The 18,594-nt window shown below is 45.5% G+C and overlaps 1 protein-coding gene across 1 annotated transcript in view; it reads left to right on the top strand.

Moving 5' to 3' along the window:
* The window catches only part of LOC310780852 (carboxyl-terminal PDZ ligand of neuronal nitric oxide synthase protein), a 91,603-nt gene that overhangs the window by 46,462 nt on the left and 26,547 nt on the right, over window positions 1-18,594 (top strand). Inside the window, exons 8-10 of the mRNA XM_083641360.1 lie at window positions 1,969-2,136; window positions 6,928-7,138; window positions 16,049-16,376. Coding sequence (XP_083497486.1) covers window positions 1,969-2,136; window positions 6,928-7,138; window positions 16,049-16,376 — 707 coding nt within the window. The remainder of the gene's footprint in view (window positions 1-1,968; window positions 2,137-6,927; window positions 7,139-16,048; window positions 16,377-18,594) is intronic.

The raw sequence follows: 18,594 nt of genomic DNA, 5'->3' as shown, positions 1-18,594 counted from the left end.
TGGTATCAAGAAGCGCAGGTTGTACTTCCTACACCAGCTCAGGAAGTATGAGCTGCCTAAGGAGCTGCTGATCCAGTTCTACACTGCCGTCATCCAGTCTGTCCTCTGCAACTCCATCACTGTCGGGTTTGGGCCAATTGTTTTCTCAGGACTGCAGAGAAAACAATTAGTGTCACTGACCCATCTCACCCTGGCCATGATCTGTTTGAACTCCTCCCCTCCTCCGGCAGGCGCTACAGAGCACTGTACGTCTAAACCACCAGACACAACAACCGTTTCTACCCACAGGCCATCACTCTGATTATCACCAGCCACTTGAACACTTGAGCTGAAACACTGGAAACACTTCACTTCTGACACTTAACCAGTTTGAACACTCAAAACCAGGGACGGAAATATCCGATATGTACTGTATATAATCCCCCCCCACATACGCGCGCACGCACACACAATTTGGAAATACACTTAGTGTGATATAACTGTGCGCGCACACACACACTCACACACACAAGTTGATATATGTTTATTGTGAAATAACTGTGCAATACCTGAGCCAAAGCCTCGTTTACATTGAACGGTATGTAATACCATGCAATATCTAGAAATATATCTGTATAAGTCTTTCTTTACAGTCCTGTGTGGCTTATTTATACATACTGTATAATATAATAATAATATTCTTTCATATGTAAAATACGACACTTTACACCACACTTATACTACATAGTACAATGTAAAATGTGTAAATGTTCAAATGTACCTGTGCATTGTGTGTTTGTTTTAGTTTGTGCATACTTTTCTCTCTGAGTGTGAGTACCGTACTTTGAGAGCGATGCATGTATACTGTACATATTTGGCCAATAAAGCTGATTCTGATTCTGGTTAGTCATTTTGTTCGGCCATAGTGAGTAACCACCCGCAATGCTAGCAGAGACCACAAAAAAACAGCTTGTTATTCCTACTTCACACAAGAGTTGTGGGGAGCCTACAGTAACCTACAGAGTGAGTCTAGTGTGTTAGCTCCGCCCACCCTGTGAACCTACAGTAACCTACAGAGTGAGTCTAGTGTGTTAGCTCCGCCCACCCTGTGAACCTACAGTAACCTACAGAGTGAGTCTAGTGTGTTAGCTCCGCCCACCCTGTGAACCTACAGTAACCTACAGAGTGAGTCTAGTGTGTTAGCTCCGCCCACCCTGTGAACCTACAGTAACCTACAGAGTGAGTCTAGTGTGTTAGCTCCGCCCACCCTGTGAACCTACAGTAACCTACAGAGTGAGTCTAGTGTGTTAGCTCCGCCCACCCTGTGAACCTACAGTAACCTACAGAGTGAGTCTATTGTGTTAGCTCCGCCCACCCTGTGAACCTACGGTAACCTACAGAGTGAGTCTAGTGTGTTAGCTCCGCCCACCCTGTGAACCTACAGTAACCTACAGAGTGAGTCTAGTGTGTTAGCTCCGCCCACCCTGTGAACCTACAGTAACCTACAGAGTGAGTCTATTGTGTTAGCTCCGCCCACCCTGTGAACCTACGGTAACCTACAGAGTGAGTCTAGTGTGTTAGCTCCGCCCACCCTGTGAACCTACAGTAACCTACAGAGTGAGTCTATTGTGTTAGCTCCGCCCACCCTGTGTCACCACACAGACACCCAGTTCATAAATGCTGCAATACTGAAAATGCAAAGGCTTCCATCAATAGGCTGAATTAGCATGTGTGAACTCAGGATAGTGACTTTATGGGACAATTATTTACATGAACATCTTTTGAGATGATCACTTTAAATAAATGCATTGGTATTCCCTATTCAAATCGATTTATTGTCCATGGCCTACCTGTTCATTATGTCCTAGTCAGGGCAGGCCAGATTAAATAGCTGTGTGTGTCTGTCTGTGTGTGTGTGTCTGTGTGTGTGTGTGTGTGTGTCTGTGTCTGTGTCTGTGTCTGTGTGTGTGTGTCTCCTCGCGTGGTCAGGACTTTGATGGGAGGTCCCTCTTCGCGGTGACGTCCCCACCAGGCATTTCTCCCAGCAGCGCTCCTTGCTCTCCATCTGTCACACCGCTGGCGTCGCACCACTACCTGCAGCTCCTTCAGCAGCAGCTCCAGCAGCAGCAGCAGCACACGCAGGTGGCCGTGGCACAGGTGAGCTAGAGAGAGACGCACACGCAGGTGGCCGTGGCACAGGTGAGCTAGAGAGAGACGCACACGCAGGTGGCCGTGGCACAGGTGAGCTGGAGAGAGACGCACACGCAGGTGGCCGTGGCACAGGTGAGCTAGAGAGAGACGCACACGCAGGTGGCCGTGGCACAGGTGAGCTAGAGAGAGACGCACACGCAGGTGGCCGTGGCACAGGTGAGCTAGAGAGAGACGCACACGCAGGTGGCCGTGGCACAGGTGAGCTAGAGAGAGACGCACACGCAGGTGGCCGTGGCACAGGTGAGCTAGAGAGAGACGCACAGAGCATTTTAAACACTGCACTTTGTGTTAAGCAACGCTGTTGGGGGATTTTTGGAGCAATTTTGCACTGAATGCACAAATTCAGTGTACTGAATTTGCACACATTTGAAAGTGAGTTTGAACCTTCTGTTAGCCCTACATTGCTTTTCCTACTTTCCTTTTCACTATTTCAATACATTACAAATGGGAGACTTTGCATGCTTCTTCTGACTTTTTTTTTCTTATATATTTTTTATATATTTTTTCCCCCAAGAATTTCTTCTCACATTTTCTCCTCAATTGTACCTGGCCAATTTTCCCTGTTGTCTCAGTCGTTGCTCCACCCCCTCTGCCAATCTGGGGAGAGCCATAGACTAGCACATGCTTCCTCCGATACATGTGCAGTCGCCAGCCGCTTTTTTTCCTGTGACAGCGAGGAGTTTCACAGGCAGGACGTAGCGCGTTGTAGCGGTCTGACTCAGTGCCGGGGTGCCAGTCAGGTTTAGGCCTGACAATATATATTGTCATATATATTAGACTGAGTAAAATCAGTCAGAGTCAAACCTCCCACAAAGGATACACAACATGGGAATAAATGCAATTATATTAAATCATATCATGAACCCACGAAAAGCACAATATTCGTAAACAAGCAACCATACAGTTAGAATGAAGGCAGTTGACAGCAATAATCACCACAACACACAAAGATCGTATATGCACAAGCTGTATTGACTGTTCAGTTCAAGGCAATGCAAGCAGAAGTTCAGTTCAACACCAGCAACAAAAATAGTTTAAATCCCCCAACAAAAAGTAATTCCACTCCAGAATCTCCTTATGATCAAAAGTAAAGTAAGTACGGTAGTTCAAAAAGCCCAAATTTAATCCACACAACATTTGCCCCCCAGAAAACTCCTCTTCCCAATGTAAACGATCTCTGGCCAAGCCAGTTACCTCAGCCTGTCACGGGATCACTTCCTCCAAGTAGCACGGAGTTGAGAAGCCGGTGCTTTTATGAATGGGTTTCCCTTGGCATGCGTTGATCCAGTGTTGGCGTAGGACGAGCGGTACCAACGCTACTATACACGGACTTTTCAGCACGAGGGTATTTTGAACCAGCGCGGTCACTGTGGGACGGTCTCTGCCTCTTCCCCTGCTTGGTGAGTTGTCGCCATCTTAGGTTAGGCTACGCCATAGTTATGTGTAAGGAGGGGATTGGACGAAAACAGGTGAGGGAGATGTCAACTTGTGATTGGGTGGATAGGAGATGCGTGTCAAGGGGTGTGTGTCTCCATTGAGAAATACGTAGTATCAGAGAGGGGGGGGGGTGAGAAAGAGGAATGAATGGAGTGATGTTTTGAAATGGCAGATCGCCACAGCGTGGGCGGATCACGCTATCCCCACCAGTTCCCCTTTCCCCCCCGAACAGGCGCCCCGACCTCCCAGAGGAGGCACTAGTGCAGCGACAGGGACTCATACCCCCCCCCCGGCTTCCCACCCGCAGACACGGCCAATTGGGTGTGTAGGGAGGGACATCTGACCAAGCCCGAGGTGCCACTGCTGGGAATTGAACCCGGGTCTCCGCGGTGGTAGACGAGTGCTTCTACCTCTCCACTACCCAGACGCCCACAACTTCTGACTTCTGTCTTTTTTTTTGTCTGTTACTCTTATTCCAGTCATAGGTTCATTGCAGAGTCAATAGTCTAAATTGAACACCCACTTGTAGTGAAAGCCAGCCACTCATATGGCATCTCTCCATTTTGTCCAAGTGCTTTGGCTCCAATCTGGCAGCTTTCAGCACTTCCAGCTGAACCTGACTCTTCACATTGTCAGCGGGTCATCATCCATTCAGCAATTGGATCATCCAAACAAGGGTTAATAATTAATTAATATAATTAATATTTGGCTCACTACATTTCCAGTTATGCTACCATTGATGAGATATGGTGAAATCCTGTTGCGTGGCAGGATTTCAGTTTGATTTCAGTTAGCTTGTGGTATACATAGATTATGGTATAACACGAAACTGGAAACTGGAATCATCAACTGGACTTGTAATGCTGTCTCCCAGGAAGGGAAGGCACACAAAACTCCAAAATACTTTGTGGACGTACTTGTATAGATTGTCAGACTTTGTGAAATGTGTGCAGATCTATGGGCCTCTGGGACAGAATTAAAAGAATGGCAGAATGGGGGATCCCTGCTTCAATGATCAGATGCAGGCACATCAAAAGCAGAGCTGAGGATGACTTTCCAGCAGGATGGAAAGAAAGCGTTGGAGACTACATTTCCCTTCACTGACAGTGTGCAACACACTCTATCACGTCTCAGTCAAGGCCCAATAGGGCAGGCTGCAGCACAGGCCTCATTTTGGCAAAATCCCCACCCCTCCCTATCTATGTATTTGACTTTGTATTGTATTTGCTATACCCCCCCCCACACACACACACTACATACACACACACACTACACACACACACACACACTACCCAAACAACAAAATATGATAACTGTGCAATATCCGCCTTAAAGTCTTTGTTTACAAATCCAGTTTGGCTTACATATACATACTGGACATACATATACCTTTTCTATATATATATATATACATACTGGACATACATATACCTTTTCTATATATACGTATAGATACTTTACACCACACTTATTATTGTATAGTAGTTAATGTTTAGATTGACCTCTGTTCATCCCCCGATGTTTGTTTTAGCTTGTGCATACCTTTTCTGTGTGAGTTCATTGACAGCAGTGTAAACCACGGGGGGACACGGTGGCTCAGTGGTAGAGCTGTCGCCTCACAGTCAGAAGGTCCTGAGTTCGATTCTCGCCTGGGACACTGTGGGCGCTGTGGTTGTGTTCCCCCCCATATCTTCAGTGCCTACTGCCCAGGTGGGGTATCTCGTCGTAAGGGCCTTTCTCTCTGTGTGGAGTTTACATGTTCTCCCCGTGCTCCCCCAGGGGGTTCCTCCGTATATAACCCCCCCACTAAAAACATGCAGAAGATCAGATCGTCATCGTCATCTGACCAGTGACGACAACACCAAACACAAAGTTGGTCCCCGGGCGCTGTACGAGAAAGCGACCACTGCTCCTGGCCTGCCCCCCGGAGGAAAGGACATGCCTGGATGGGTTAAATGCAGAGGACACTTTTCACCGGCCACCGTCAGCATGAGTGTGTTGTGGCCGCATGCATGTGTTGTGGTGTTCGTGTGACAATAAAAGACGGGGCTTGTCCCGTTACGAGAGAGTTTTTTTAAACCGGAGTGTACATAGTAATTGGCTAACAAAGCTGATTGTGATTGCGATTCTGATGCTATACCACTAGGGGGCAGTGCCAACACAGTTATGGAGGGACAGTCCGTATAGTCACTGCAGTGGTAGAAGATGCAAACTGGGATGAAACTGAATCCAGAAACACAGGAGTTTGTAACAATACGCGTCTCAAGACTAAAGATTGAATCAAGGTCAGCAACCCAAATGCACAGTTATTTATTTTTTCACTTCCGTTCCAATTGATTACATTCACAGACAGCCGTTGTCAGAGCAAAATCGATCACACGGTAAATTATCGACACAAATAGCGGCAGCTCATTGTTATTTTCAATTTCAGGTTTTGGGAGGATAGGAATTCATAATTGATGTTCTTCCTATAATGAGGATTATAGTCACTGTGTGTGTGTGGGGGGGGGGGGGGGAACTGAGGCACCAAAGAGAGAAAGGAATCCTTCAACGGGAACTCAGTGACAGAGAAAAGTCACAAACTCTGACAAACAGACTCATAAACACAAGTTACATTTGTATGGTCACTCCATGTGTTTGTCTCTCTTTCTTTCTGTCTACATCACTAATGGATATATCACATCTCGTTTATCTTTACAAAGGTGTCTTTAGTTGTCTACAATCTCAAGGTCGATTTGAAACAAAATGTGGCGTTTGGCGTTTCTAAAACGTGGCATTTTGCCTTTTTGCAAACCTACAATCTCAACATAACTTTGAAACAAAAACATTCATTTGAAAACCTCGCAGCCTTTCCAACGTTACAGTCAAACCAAATAAAACAACTTCAATGACTTTGGTTGTGTTTAGGCAAGTGACACAACTTGGTCAAGCTTCTGGTTCTGGTTTAGGTTAGGCTTAAATAAGAAAAACATTCAAGTGGCTTACAGTTTAAATGTAGGCTTTGGAAACCCTGGAGATCAAACACGGCCCTCCGGTGTTTAAGGCGAGTGTTTACACCCTCCATCCACCCTGACCACAACGCCCTTACTGGCCACCTCCAATAGTAGACTCTGTGCTGAAATATAAACGTATCTAGAAATGTCATATTATGCAACATATTCTTCGTTCAGAAGTGTGATATTCAACGTATCCGTGCATTCCAGAAAGATACAATGCAGATGTTTTATTCTGTTGACCAGGTCGGTGTCCTAGGCCCCGTTCTAATCCCCCCACTTTCCTGGGTCTCTCTCCACACGTCAGGTGCAGCTGCTGAAGGACCAGATGACGGCGGAGACCGCGGCTCGTCTGGAGGCCCAGGCCCGCGTGCACCAGCTGCTGCTGCAGAACCGGGACCTGCTGCAGCACCTGGGCCTGCTGGTGCAGCAGCTCAAACAGCTGGAGGGCCGCTCCCCACAGTCAACAGAACCAGGACAGCCACAACACCAGGCCCAAGCCAAGAGACACACACACAGTAAGACGCTGGCTTGTTGACTGTCTGGTAGACAGTGGAAAAGACCACACCAAATGCATCGAAGCTACATCCATACATGCCAATTACAAGCAAATGTTAGATTTGGATCATATATGACTACTGTAAGGTGACATTTTATCAATCAATAGAAGATATGCATTATGATTATCATGACATTATGTCATTTAGCAGACGCTTTTGTCCAAAGCGATTTACTATTATTATTTAATAGTACATTTTGTCACCAATACTGCAACTACCTGTGCATCACAGTCAGCAGCTAAGATTCTTAAAAGGAATAAGTAACATTTGTCGATTTATTTATTTTTTATTTTTAAGAATGCTAAGCAGATAGGTTAGTTCCTGACAGGAAGCTTAGTTCAGGAGGGGTCCAGGTGGAGCCTGAAGAGGTGTGTCTTTCGTCTCTGCTGAAAGACGGGCAGTGATTCGGCCGTTCTGACAGAAGGGGGAAGCTCGTTTCACCATTGTGGCGCCGGGATGAGCGACTTTTGAGTCCACATAGCGATTGAGGGGCAGTCTGATGTACTGTCCTGTAGGGGGCAGTCTGATGTACTGTCCTGTAGGGGGCAGTCTGATGTACTGTCCTGTAGGGTCTGATGTACTGTCCTGTAGGGGGCAGTCTGATGTACTGTCCTGTAGGGGGCAGTCTGATGTACTGTCCTGTAGGGTCTGATGTACTGTCCTGTAGGGGGCAGTCTGATGTACTGTCCTGTAGGGGGCAGTCTGATGTACTGTCCTGTAGGGGGCAGTCTGATGTACTGTCAGGTAGGGTCTGATGTACTGTCCTGTAGGGGGCAGTCTGATGTACTGTCCTGTAGGGGGCAGTCTGATGTACTGTCCTGTAGGGGGCAGTCTGATGTACTGTCAGGTAGGGTCTGATGTACTGTCCTGTAGGGGGCAGTCTGATGTACTGTCAGGTAGGGTCTGATGTACTGTCCTGTAGGGGGCAGTCTGATGTACTGTCCTGTAGGGGGCAGTCTGATGTACTGTCCTGTAGGGGGCAGTCTGATGTACTGTCAGGTAGGGTCTGATGTACTGTCCTGTAGGGGGCAGTCTGATGTACTGTCAGGTAGGGTCTGATGTACTGTCCTGTAGGGGGCAGTCTGATGTACTGTCCTGTAGGGGGCAGTCTGATGTACTGTCCTGTAGGGGGCAGTCTGATGTACTGTCAGGTAGGGTCTGATGTACTGTCCTGTAGGGGGCAGTCTGATGTACTGTCAGGTAGGGTCTGATGTACTGTCCTGTAGGGGGCAGTCTGATGTACTGTCCTGTAGGGGGCAGTCTGATGTACTGCCATGTAGACGAGGACCAGAGTCTTGAATTTGATACGTGCAGAGAGATGGGAAGCCAGTGAAGGTGACCAGAAGAGTGGAGTGACGTGAGAGAGTTTAGGTTGGTTGAACACCATACGGGCTGCAGCGGTCTGATGGCAGAGACATGTAGCCCGGCCAGAAGAACGTTGCAGTGGTCCAGGCAGGAGATGGCTGCACCAGGAGCGGTGCTGCTTCTCTCTGAGGGAAAGGTGGGATTTTGTGGATGTTGTACAGGGAGAACCTACAGGAGCAGGTAGTAGCAGCAATGTAGGCAGAGCAGGGCAGCTGATAGTCCCTTATCAGTTGTGTGGTGCCCCCTATGGGCCGGTTTGAAAGTAGTTATACTAGACATGGCTCTGTACCTCTGATGAACTCATGTATCATGTGATGATTAGAAAAAGAGTTGATGATGTTGACGAGTTATGGCCTTTTATGTATTATTACTGTAGGCCACGCCTTTGTGTAGTTAATTAATTTGTGTTTTAAGGTATCTTCTGCATGTGTATCAACTTTGCTGTTAAATCAGTCAAAAAAAAAGGAAAGAAAGAAATCAATGTGTGTGTGTGTGTGTGTGTGTGTGTGTGTGTGTGTGTGTGTGTGTGTGTGCGTGCGTGTGTGTGTGTGTGTGCGTGTGAGAGAGTGTGTGCCTAATAGCTATTGCTGTAAGATAGATGGGAGTTAAGTTCAGTTGCTTGTAGGCTTTGCTGAATGGGTCTGGACTTATCTCCTGAGACAGTGTCTGATTCCCTGATAGAGAGATGTCTCAACCTTCTGCCATGTATTGACAAAGAGTTGCATGCTGCCTCCTGTTAGAGGAGGGTGTGGCTAATTCAGTGATATAATGAGTCATAAGGACATGCAATGTTACGATGTAAGTTAAGAGTAAATCATCAATACAAGCATTCACAGAAAGCCAGTGAATAGAGACGAAGACAGCAGCAGCAACATGCTTTTGTTTCCCGGTTCAGCTACTGCAGGGATACTCAACTTGCTTTGCCCGGGGGCCACTTTCGTGAAATGATAGAAGGCCAGGGGCCAGTTAATAAACAAACAATATACATTTTTCTGTAGCGGATTGTAGGTTTTTGGGGTGTCAGCCAGAGTTTAGTCTGACAATGTTGTGCACACCGGATAGTTAGTTAGGTTAAGTTAGTACATACATAAGTGCCTGGGTAGCAAGCAGACGGCGGTATTTGACAATTTAGCAGCTAAATCATACATTATTGAAAGATATTCCATATTCCAGACTGAAATGCTATAACAGAAGTGGAGTATTGACCAGAATGACATGAACATTTGGACACTTATTCAGCGGGTATCTTGCATGTTGCGTTCAGGTGCACTGTAAGAAAAAAAAAATCCATCAATTCCATCGGCCGCCAGTTGAGTATCACCGTGCTACACTGTGGAGAGGAACACATTGCAGCGCTAACATCAACTCCATTTCCATCTGGTCTGAGTCTCTTTATGACGGGATCCCCCCCAGGGGACTTCCAACCAATCACTAGACAGACCAAGTCCAACATATATCGGCCTGAATCTTACATTGGTTACTCCAGTCGGGCGAACGTAAAAAATACAAATAAAAATAAAAAATCCCCTTCGAATAAATGCCAATGAATTTAACTTCAAGATTTCTGCATTATAACAGTCAAAATGAGCATTTTACTTTAATCTGCATGGAGGAGAAAACAGACCATCTTTTTCTAAATGCAGGATTCCATTTGTATTTAGCTGTGTAGCATTATGTTGCCATGCCATGAAGAGTTGTGTATCTGTAAGGAGGAGTGACACAGCTCTGCACATACTTCTGCTGAGGGGAGCTGAACTCTGACCCGCCCCCCACCGTTATAGTAACCACAAAATAAAACCACTTTAACAACTTTGGTTTATCTTTAGGCAAGTGAAACAACTCGGTGAAGGTTAAAAGTGGTTTACAGTTGAAATGTAGATTTGAAAACGAATCGGGGATCGAACACAGCTCTCCGGTGTGAAAGGCAAGTGTTTACACTCTCCATCCACCCCCTGACCACCACGCCCTCACTGGTCAGTAGACTCTGATGTGTATAACGCTGATATGTGCGTATCTAGAAACGTGATATGCAGAAAAATAAAATAAATAAATGTGTCGGTGTCTTATAATGAAGGTAACACGGCCTATTAAGTGTAAATTAGCCCATCAACATGACTAATAGGTCTAAATGAGCATGACTCATCAGGCAATCCATCATGTTGGAGCCAAATTGATGTCGTTGATTTGTGACTGGTGATGTTTCTTTGCCATTTTCATGGCCCTGGCTTTCATTTCCCAACGATCCCAGTTCTGTTTTTGAACTCTGAGAATAGATTCTCTGATATTTTAATGAACAATCGTTCATTAAGATTCACCGTCCATGAACGGCTTTCCATGCCCTACTATCTGAGCTTTTATCCAAAGTGACTTACAATTAGGGATGTTCATTTTGAAAATTTTCAAAAATCGATAATCGGTGAAAATTAACGATCAATTATCGATTATCGATAATATTAATACTTAGAAAATTTTCAATTTTTCTTTCTCTTTTTTTCTTTTTTTTTACAAAATGAATGCCTATGGCAGAAAATACGAAAGACAACGTGTTCTCCTCAATGAACTCTTTATTTCAATGTGTCTCCTCTCCAACACTGCTGTCCCCGGCGCATGCCGGTGTGAATTTCCCATGTTTAAAACAGTTTTGTTGGCACAAAGGCCCGTGCCCAGCCAGAAAACTAGAGACTATATGAAGCTCCACCTCACGTTAGTCGGCTGTGCAATGGAGTGGGGCGAGGAGGAACGAATTCCACCCAAACCTAGTCCAAATTTTTTTTTTTTTTTTTTATAATTAAAAAATCGATCCAAATGCCACAGAATCGATTCCAATCCTTAACGACCAATTATCGATTTTCGATAATTGATGAACATCCCTACTTACAATAACACATTTTTGTCAGCAATAGAGCAATCAACTATGCAACACAGTCTATGACAACTACAACTTCTGAAGGAACAGTGGTACAAGTTTAGTTCAGGTTAGTTTTTAGGCCGGTGCTTGCACTGGCCTATGGGAGCACGTGTGTCCCAATCGCTGCATACATGACTCCTGGCACCCTTTCATCAAGATGGGCTTTTACTTTGAAATTTGTTTTATTTGACGAATGTCCAGTTTCGGACTTCCTGTCTGCCCTGATCTGATCTTGTTCAGCTTGCGGGTAATGATCGAGCCGCTGTTATGAAGATTAAAGCGATATTCACGGAGTTGAGAGCAGACAGACAAACTTGTATTTGCATCCTCTCTCCCTCCTGCGATTTTCTTTTGGATGATGGCGAAGGCATAACCCGCCCCTCTCTGTCTCTGATTGGCCTAGCATCAAACTTCCATCCAAACACATTCGCTTGGCTATGTCCTGCATTACATCTCTTTCTACAGTCTGTGGTCAGACTCAGTCTCAGACAGACAGCAGTTACGCTTGCTAGCCTGCATGAAACACGCCAGTGTGTTTATGTTTTTAATATAGTCATATATCTATGGTTTATAATGCTGCCGCTACTCTTGGCAGTGCACGTATGTAGCCTATAGACAGAGAATTGATCAAGGGTGATATAAAACAGTGTTATTTACAGGGAACTAGCAAGCATAACTGCTGTCTGTCTGACCCACTGAGTCTGACGGTCTGACCACAGTGTAGAAAGAGATGTAATGCAGGATAGCCAAGCGAATGTTTGGATCATGTTTGGATGGAAGTTTGACGCTAGGCCAATCAGAGGCAGAGAGGGGCGGGTTATGCCTTCGCATAGCCTTCGCCATCATCCAAAAAAAAATATCGCCTCCCTCCTGCACATGACACGTTCAGGAACCGTCGGGAAAGCGTGACATCTGTAATTTGTCACAACAAAATAAATAACCTGGGTTACCCTATGTTATCGTGTGTTACTGACAGACACACTAATAACTTTTCAGTCTGAGCCATTTTACATAGTCTATAGTGTGCTGTGCCAATGCTGCAGTTTATATTTTTCTATTCTGTTTTCAATGAGACAGGCAAAGGACCTGTCTCAAACATTGACTGATATCACAGGTTGTTGTGAAGACTGAAGAGTGCAATGTACATGGCTATATAATTTGTAAAGAGTGTAAAGAAAAATATTGTATTAAGAGATACATAGAGATAGCCTACATCAGTGGTTTCCAAACTTTACCAAATGGCACGACAAAATCTCAAGGCACACATATATAGCCTAAGTCTATCAGTGCAAAATAGCCTCTATTACTCTTATCACTCTAAATGCTTTTTGATTTAGCCTACTAATGTCAAATACAATTTGACAAAATATATTACTCTAGGAATTAATTTGAAACTTTGCAAAATGACTACATCAAAGCAGCAACACACCCACTTTTTGTATAGTTTTAGGCTATATTTGCAATTGCAATAATGCAAAATCCCAGGTGTGCCTTGGCACACCATTTGGGACCACTGGCCTACATTATGGCGTTGTTCTATCACAGAGAGACATTCAGTTAATATGGCATTATTCTTCTAACACAGAAACATTCAGTTAATATGGTGGTCTTCTAACACCAGAGAGACACATTTCAAAAGGTGTCCTTCAATCCCACAGTGACTGTTAAGGGTGTTACTAAACCTTGAATTTGTGAATGTGATCAACCTTGTGGACATTCTGTTTCTTATCCATTAGGTATCGAGTATCGTATCTGTATTGAAGCAGATATTTATGGGTTATCGTATTGTTTAAAAAACTCCATAATATCCTGCATCGCATCCCTAAACACAAACAGGGGAAAAAGGTGGAAAATCAGACAACGGCTTATATGTGTTCTGTTGATTGTTAAAATGTGTATGGGTATACATGGGTGACGATCCCATGTACCGGCCATATGCCAGGTTTCGACCTGGCCTTGTTTTGTTTTTTTTAAGAGAGAAAGAAGTTAGTTCAAGAAGGGCCCAGATGGAGCCAAACTAGCATTACACACATTTTGGTTGCCTGCCCCTGGCTGCCTGCCCCTGGCTGCCTACCCCTGGCTGCCTACCCCTGGCTGCCTACCCCTGGCTGCCTGTCCCTGGCTGCCTACCCCTGGCTGCCTACCCCTGGCTGCCTGTCCCTGGCTGCCTACCCCTGGCTGCCTACCCCTGGCTGCCTACCCCTGGCTGCCTACCCCTGGCTGCCTGCCCCTGGCTGCCTACCCCTGGTTGCCTGCCCCTGGCTGCCTGTCCCTGGCTGCCTGCCCCTGGCTGCCTGCCCCTGGCTGCCTGCCCCTGGCAGCCTACCCCTGGCTGCCTACCCCTGGCTGCCTACCCCTGGCTGCCTGCCCCGTTTTAGAGCAGTGCTGTGGATGGCAGCAAGGTTTTTTAGACATTCAGAATACTTTGATCACAGTATGAAAGTCAAGGGTAATGAAGACTAACTCAATGCCTTAATGCATCATGCTAATTGAATTGAGAAAGAGTGAAAAAAGAGAAAGATTGTGAGCTAACCGCTCCACCATGTTTTACAGTATTTTTTGAGCGGATCGGAACGTGTCTACAGGCCGCATGTAATAGTTTAACCCATTGATACCTGATGCAGCATTTGCACGTGTATATCCCTCATTTGTGTGTGTATCCCTTTAAGACCGCAAACCACGTGACGCGGTTCGCGGTCTTAAAGGGATACACACACAAATGCTGCATCAGGTATCAATGGGTTAAGGGGGGGAAAAAAATGTGTGCTCTCAGATGATATAGTCATTACCGGTACATTATATTTTCCACACTAAATGAGTTGCACTGAATATACAACAATTATGTTGATCATTGAAAATATTGTGATAATGTGTAATAATAACATAGGTTTAAAATACATGCTACAGCATGCGCTGGGACGCGTCATCAGTGATCTTAACTGGGGTCGTAAGGTGTTTCGGGTCTGTCCAACATCATACACCCTCGCCCAGTAGACCCAGCCGAGGCCAATTAAGACCCCGACTCGCGTCCCAGAAGCCACTCACGGATCAGCCTTCCTACTCTGTCTGCAACGTTGCCCGCGGAAGGGTTGATCACGCCCAATCCGCTGCAATAGAGTTAGTGCTACACCGCAGTATTGTATACATATATACATATAATTATGTAATATGTAATTATGTGGGTCATCTACAGTTTTCATTTTGAAATGTTTATTATGTAGATGTTACCCTGATAATCAAAAGAACCATGCATTAACAGTCGGCGACTTTTGTCAGTAGCGTAGAGAGATCACTCGAGCTGTTGTGGCCCCAGTATCAGCACACAGCACATTAATATTAATATATGATATTATATATAAATTTGATTATATTAATACTGTGTATGGATTCACTGACAGCAGACAGTATGTTCATATAATCAGTTCAGCTATATAGATCTAAACTAACAGCAGATTATACTCAGAATTATAATCAGAATCACTTTTATTGCCACAGTATGCAAGTTACATACGAGGAATTTGTCTTAGTGTCTGTATGCAGCGTAGCGGTCACATCAATATACAGAGATAAGAAGTAGGAAGATAACTAAAGACAATCACAAAGTTGCAAGTGCAATCAAATCGAGTAAATATATACAATATGTACATGAGTGGTGAAGTGTTCTGTGGATGATAAATATGAATTGACGTTGGATTTACATGAGATTTACAGACTGAGTTAAATAGACGTTAAATAGGCAGTTCTCTCACACTCACAGACTGCGCTCAAGGAGAGACCTTTGATTGTGTTAACACCATTACCATTATGTTGGATATATCCGTATGGACAAAGTGCAGTGTGTGCACACACACGCTCACGCGCACACACACACACACACACACACACACACACACACACACACACACACGTCCCAACGGGAAGCTATTTGGGGAGGGCTGTAATTACAGCAGCTAAAGAACTCCCATTCTTGCCAAAATAATGAAAAACCACAAAGGCTAGATGTGTGTGTGTGTGTGTGTGTGTGTGTGTGTGTGTGTGTGTGCCTGTGTGTGTGTGTTTGTGTGTGTGTGTCTGTAAACCTATCAGTGTTTATGTATAGCTCTTATTATGTGTGTGTGTGTGTGTGTGTGTGTGTGAGTGTGTGTGTGTGAACCTATCAGTGTTTATGTATAGCTCTTATTATGTGTGTGTGTGTGTGTGTGTGTGTGTGTGTGAACCTATCAGTGTTTATGTATAGCTCTTATTATGTGTATGTTTGTGTGTATTTGTTTAGAAAGTGAAACATCATGTTTCACACTGGTATTAATCACGTTAGCCCCTCTGCTAGCGAATGCTAATCTTTCTAATCTTAGACATGGACGGCGTAATGGCTGCGGCTGGCACTGTGCCAACTCCTCTCTTTTTCCCGTAATGAGAGTCTGTGCTTTAGATAAGCCAGAACAAGACAGAGATTTATAAAGACGTCACATGTTTTCAGAGAGAAATAGATCACAAGTGGTTTGTGATTGGATCTGTGAGCCTGATCGCCTGCATGTCTCTCACTGTTGTCTTTCATTGTGACATTTTGTTGATTGGATTTGATTGGTCTCTTCCAGATGGCCAGGAGTCGTCATGCAGCTCACTTTCCACATCATCGAGGTCTCTGTCTCTGAATCTGAAGAACCACTACAGTCAGACCTGGGACCGGCCCGTTACCTCCACGCCCGCATGGGCCCTCCGAAACACCCCCCTCTGCCCCGCCCAGGTGGACTGTGCCGAGTCCTATCTCAACCTGCTGAACCTGGAGAACGGGACCAAACCAAACGGGGAGCCCGACCCCTTCATCAGAACCAACGGCAACGCAGACAACAAGGAGAGCGCCAAAGTGACCTGCAAGGAGATTGTCCCGTTCACCTTGAGAGACTCTGCCAACATGGATGACAAGTAAGATGATCATGTGAAGGTGTATTCATGTTAATCACACTGTGGTCAGGCCCTTATACAGACACACACAAGAAGACACTCTAAGGGGACATTCAGACCAAAAGCGTTTTTGGAGCTGCCAGCGTCTTTCTGCAATTCATTCTCTACGTAAGGACGCGCTAGACGTGCTCCTCTTTTAATGAACGCACCTGGCGTTTAGTGCTGGTTGCGTCTGTTGTTTTTGGAGGAGCGCTGTGGGTGTTTTTAAGCTGGAAAAAGTTGAACATTGAGGAAAAGCGCCCTGCTCGTCTTTTCCACTCATCCTACCTTTTCTCCTCCAGAGGGATTTTCAACCTCCGCTGCTGCCAGAATTAGTAATAATCTGGCTTTCATGTTGACAGTGAACAACATCAAACAGACAAAACCAGCTGGTTACCGTCCATGTGGTCGTTGTGTTCTGATCTGTAGCCTACTGCACGCGACTACAGGGGAAAACAAACGGAGCACAAAGAAAACGCTCCGTGTGCTGTGTTTTGTGCACAATGGAAGCGCTCTCAACATGATTTTCATAGCGTTCTGACTGAAAAAAAATGCTTTTGGTGTGAATGTCCCCATAGACTCAACTTTGAGTTGATGACCAGACTATCCTCCTCATCTATGACAGCTGCCACACTTTATACCACAGAGATCAACAAGGTCTGTCCACTTGGCTCATTTTGAAATCAAGCCATTGTGCGTTAACACAGCAGTTCTCAAAGTGGGCTCCGGGGGCCCCCAGCAAAATGGGTGCATCATTTATTTCCCCTGTAATTCCACCCATAAGTAAGACAATGACAGAATGTATGGCTATTTTGGCCATGGGCTTAATACACTTTAAGTAATCAAACATCTAAAAGCAAAAGTCTTATCAGATGGGGGACCCTGGGACAGAATCTTATCAAATGGGGGTCCGTAGTCTAATTAGTGTCAGTTTAGGGCTCCTTGACGTGAAGAAGTTTGAGAACCACTGCAGTAACGTAGATGTGTGCACAATACAGAATACACCCCTCCCCCCCAGTGTGGCACCAGTCAGTTGGCCTTCTATGGAACCAGGCTACAGAATGACAGAGAGAGGCACTAGCTATTAGTGGAGAAAGCTCAACTCAGCAGAAACAGTCTACAGCTAATAGAAGTGTGACTATAACAGAAGAGCCTTCAAGAAAGACAGAAAGAGGCGGGGTTAGAAACGCTGGTTCTCAACATGGGGTCTGCGGACCACCTGGGGTCCTTGATATGAAAAAGGTTGAGATTAGCTGGGTTAGAAGGAACGAGGAGATTGGGTTTGGGGTTGAAAGAGGTAGAGCAGGAAAGAGAAAGGCGAGAGTGAGAGAGAATGGGGTCCATCAGCTGTAACATGCGGGGGAGTTCACCTCGGGACTCCCATCAGCTGTAACATGAAAGGGGGTTCCCCTCGAGTCAGGACTCCATCAGCTGTAAGATGAAAGGGGGTTCCCCTCGAGTCGGGACTCCATCAGCTGTAACATGAAAGGGGGTTCCCCTCGAGTCGGGACTCCATCAGCTGTAACATGAAAGGGGGTTCCCCTCGAGTCGGGACTCCATCAGCTGTAACATGAAAGGGGGTTCCCCTCGAGTCGGGACTCCATCAGCTGTAACATGCAGGGGGTTCCCCTCGAGTTGGGACTCCATCAGCTGTAACATGCAGGGGGTTCCCCTCGAGTCGGGACTCCATCAGCTGTAACATGAAAGGGGGTTCCCCTCGAGTCGGGACTCCATCAGCTGTAACATGCAGGGGGTTCCCCTCGAGTCAGGACTCCATCAGCTGTAACATGCAGGGGGTTCCCCTCGAGTCGGGACTCCATCAGCTGTAACATGAAAGGGGGTTCCCCTCGAATCGGGACTCCACCCCAGTGCGTTTCTAATTCCCATCTAATGAAATAACTAATTTTGAATAGGCATCAGAGAGGTATGCAGAGTAGAGATGCACCGATATGCAGTATAAGTGCTGACAAATTCTTCTCATTGAGTCGGTAGGTAAAATACTTTAAAACAGTTCAGTTATTTGTTTATCATGAAGATTTCTTTGTTTCTCTGTCACAAAAGAGGTAATAAAAAAATTGTATCGGATCTCGGCCAAATTGTTATTTTAAACATTGGTATCGGCTCACAATTCTGTGTTTGGTGCGTCCCTAATGCAGAGAGAACATTATTTGAGATTAGGGATGCACGATATATCAATCAT

This window comes from Poromitra crassiceps (assembly GCF_964638095.1).
Source record: "Poromitra crassiceps genome assembly, chromosome: 8".
In the NCBI taxonomy this organism is placed as follows: domain Eukaryota; kingdom Metazoa; phylum Chordata; class Actinopteri; order Beryciformes; family Melamphaidae; genus Poromitra; species Poromitra crassiceps.
The sequence above is the reverse complement of the archived record's forward strand: the minus strand, read 5'-3'. Positions and strand labels throughout refer to the sequence as shown.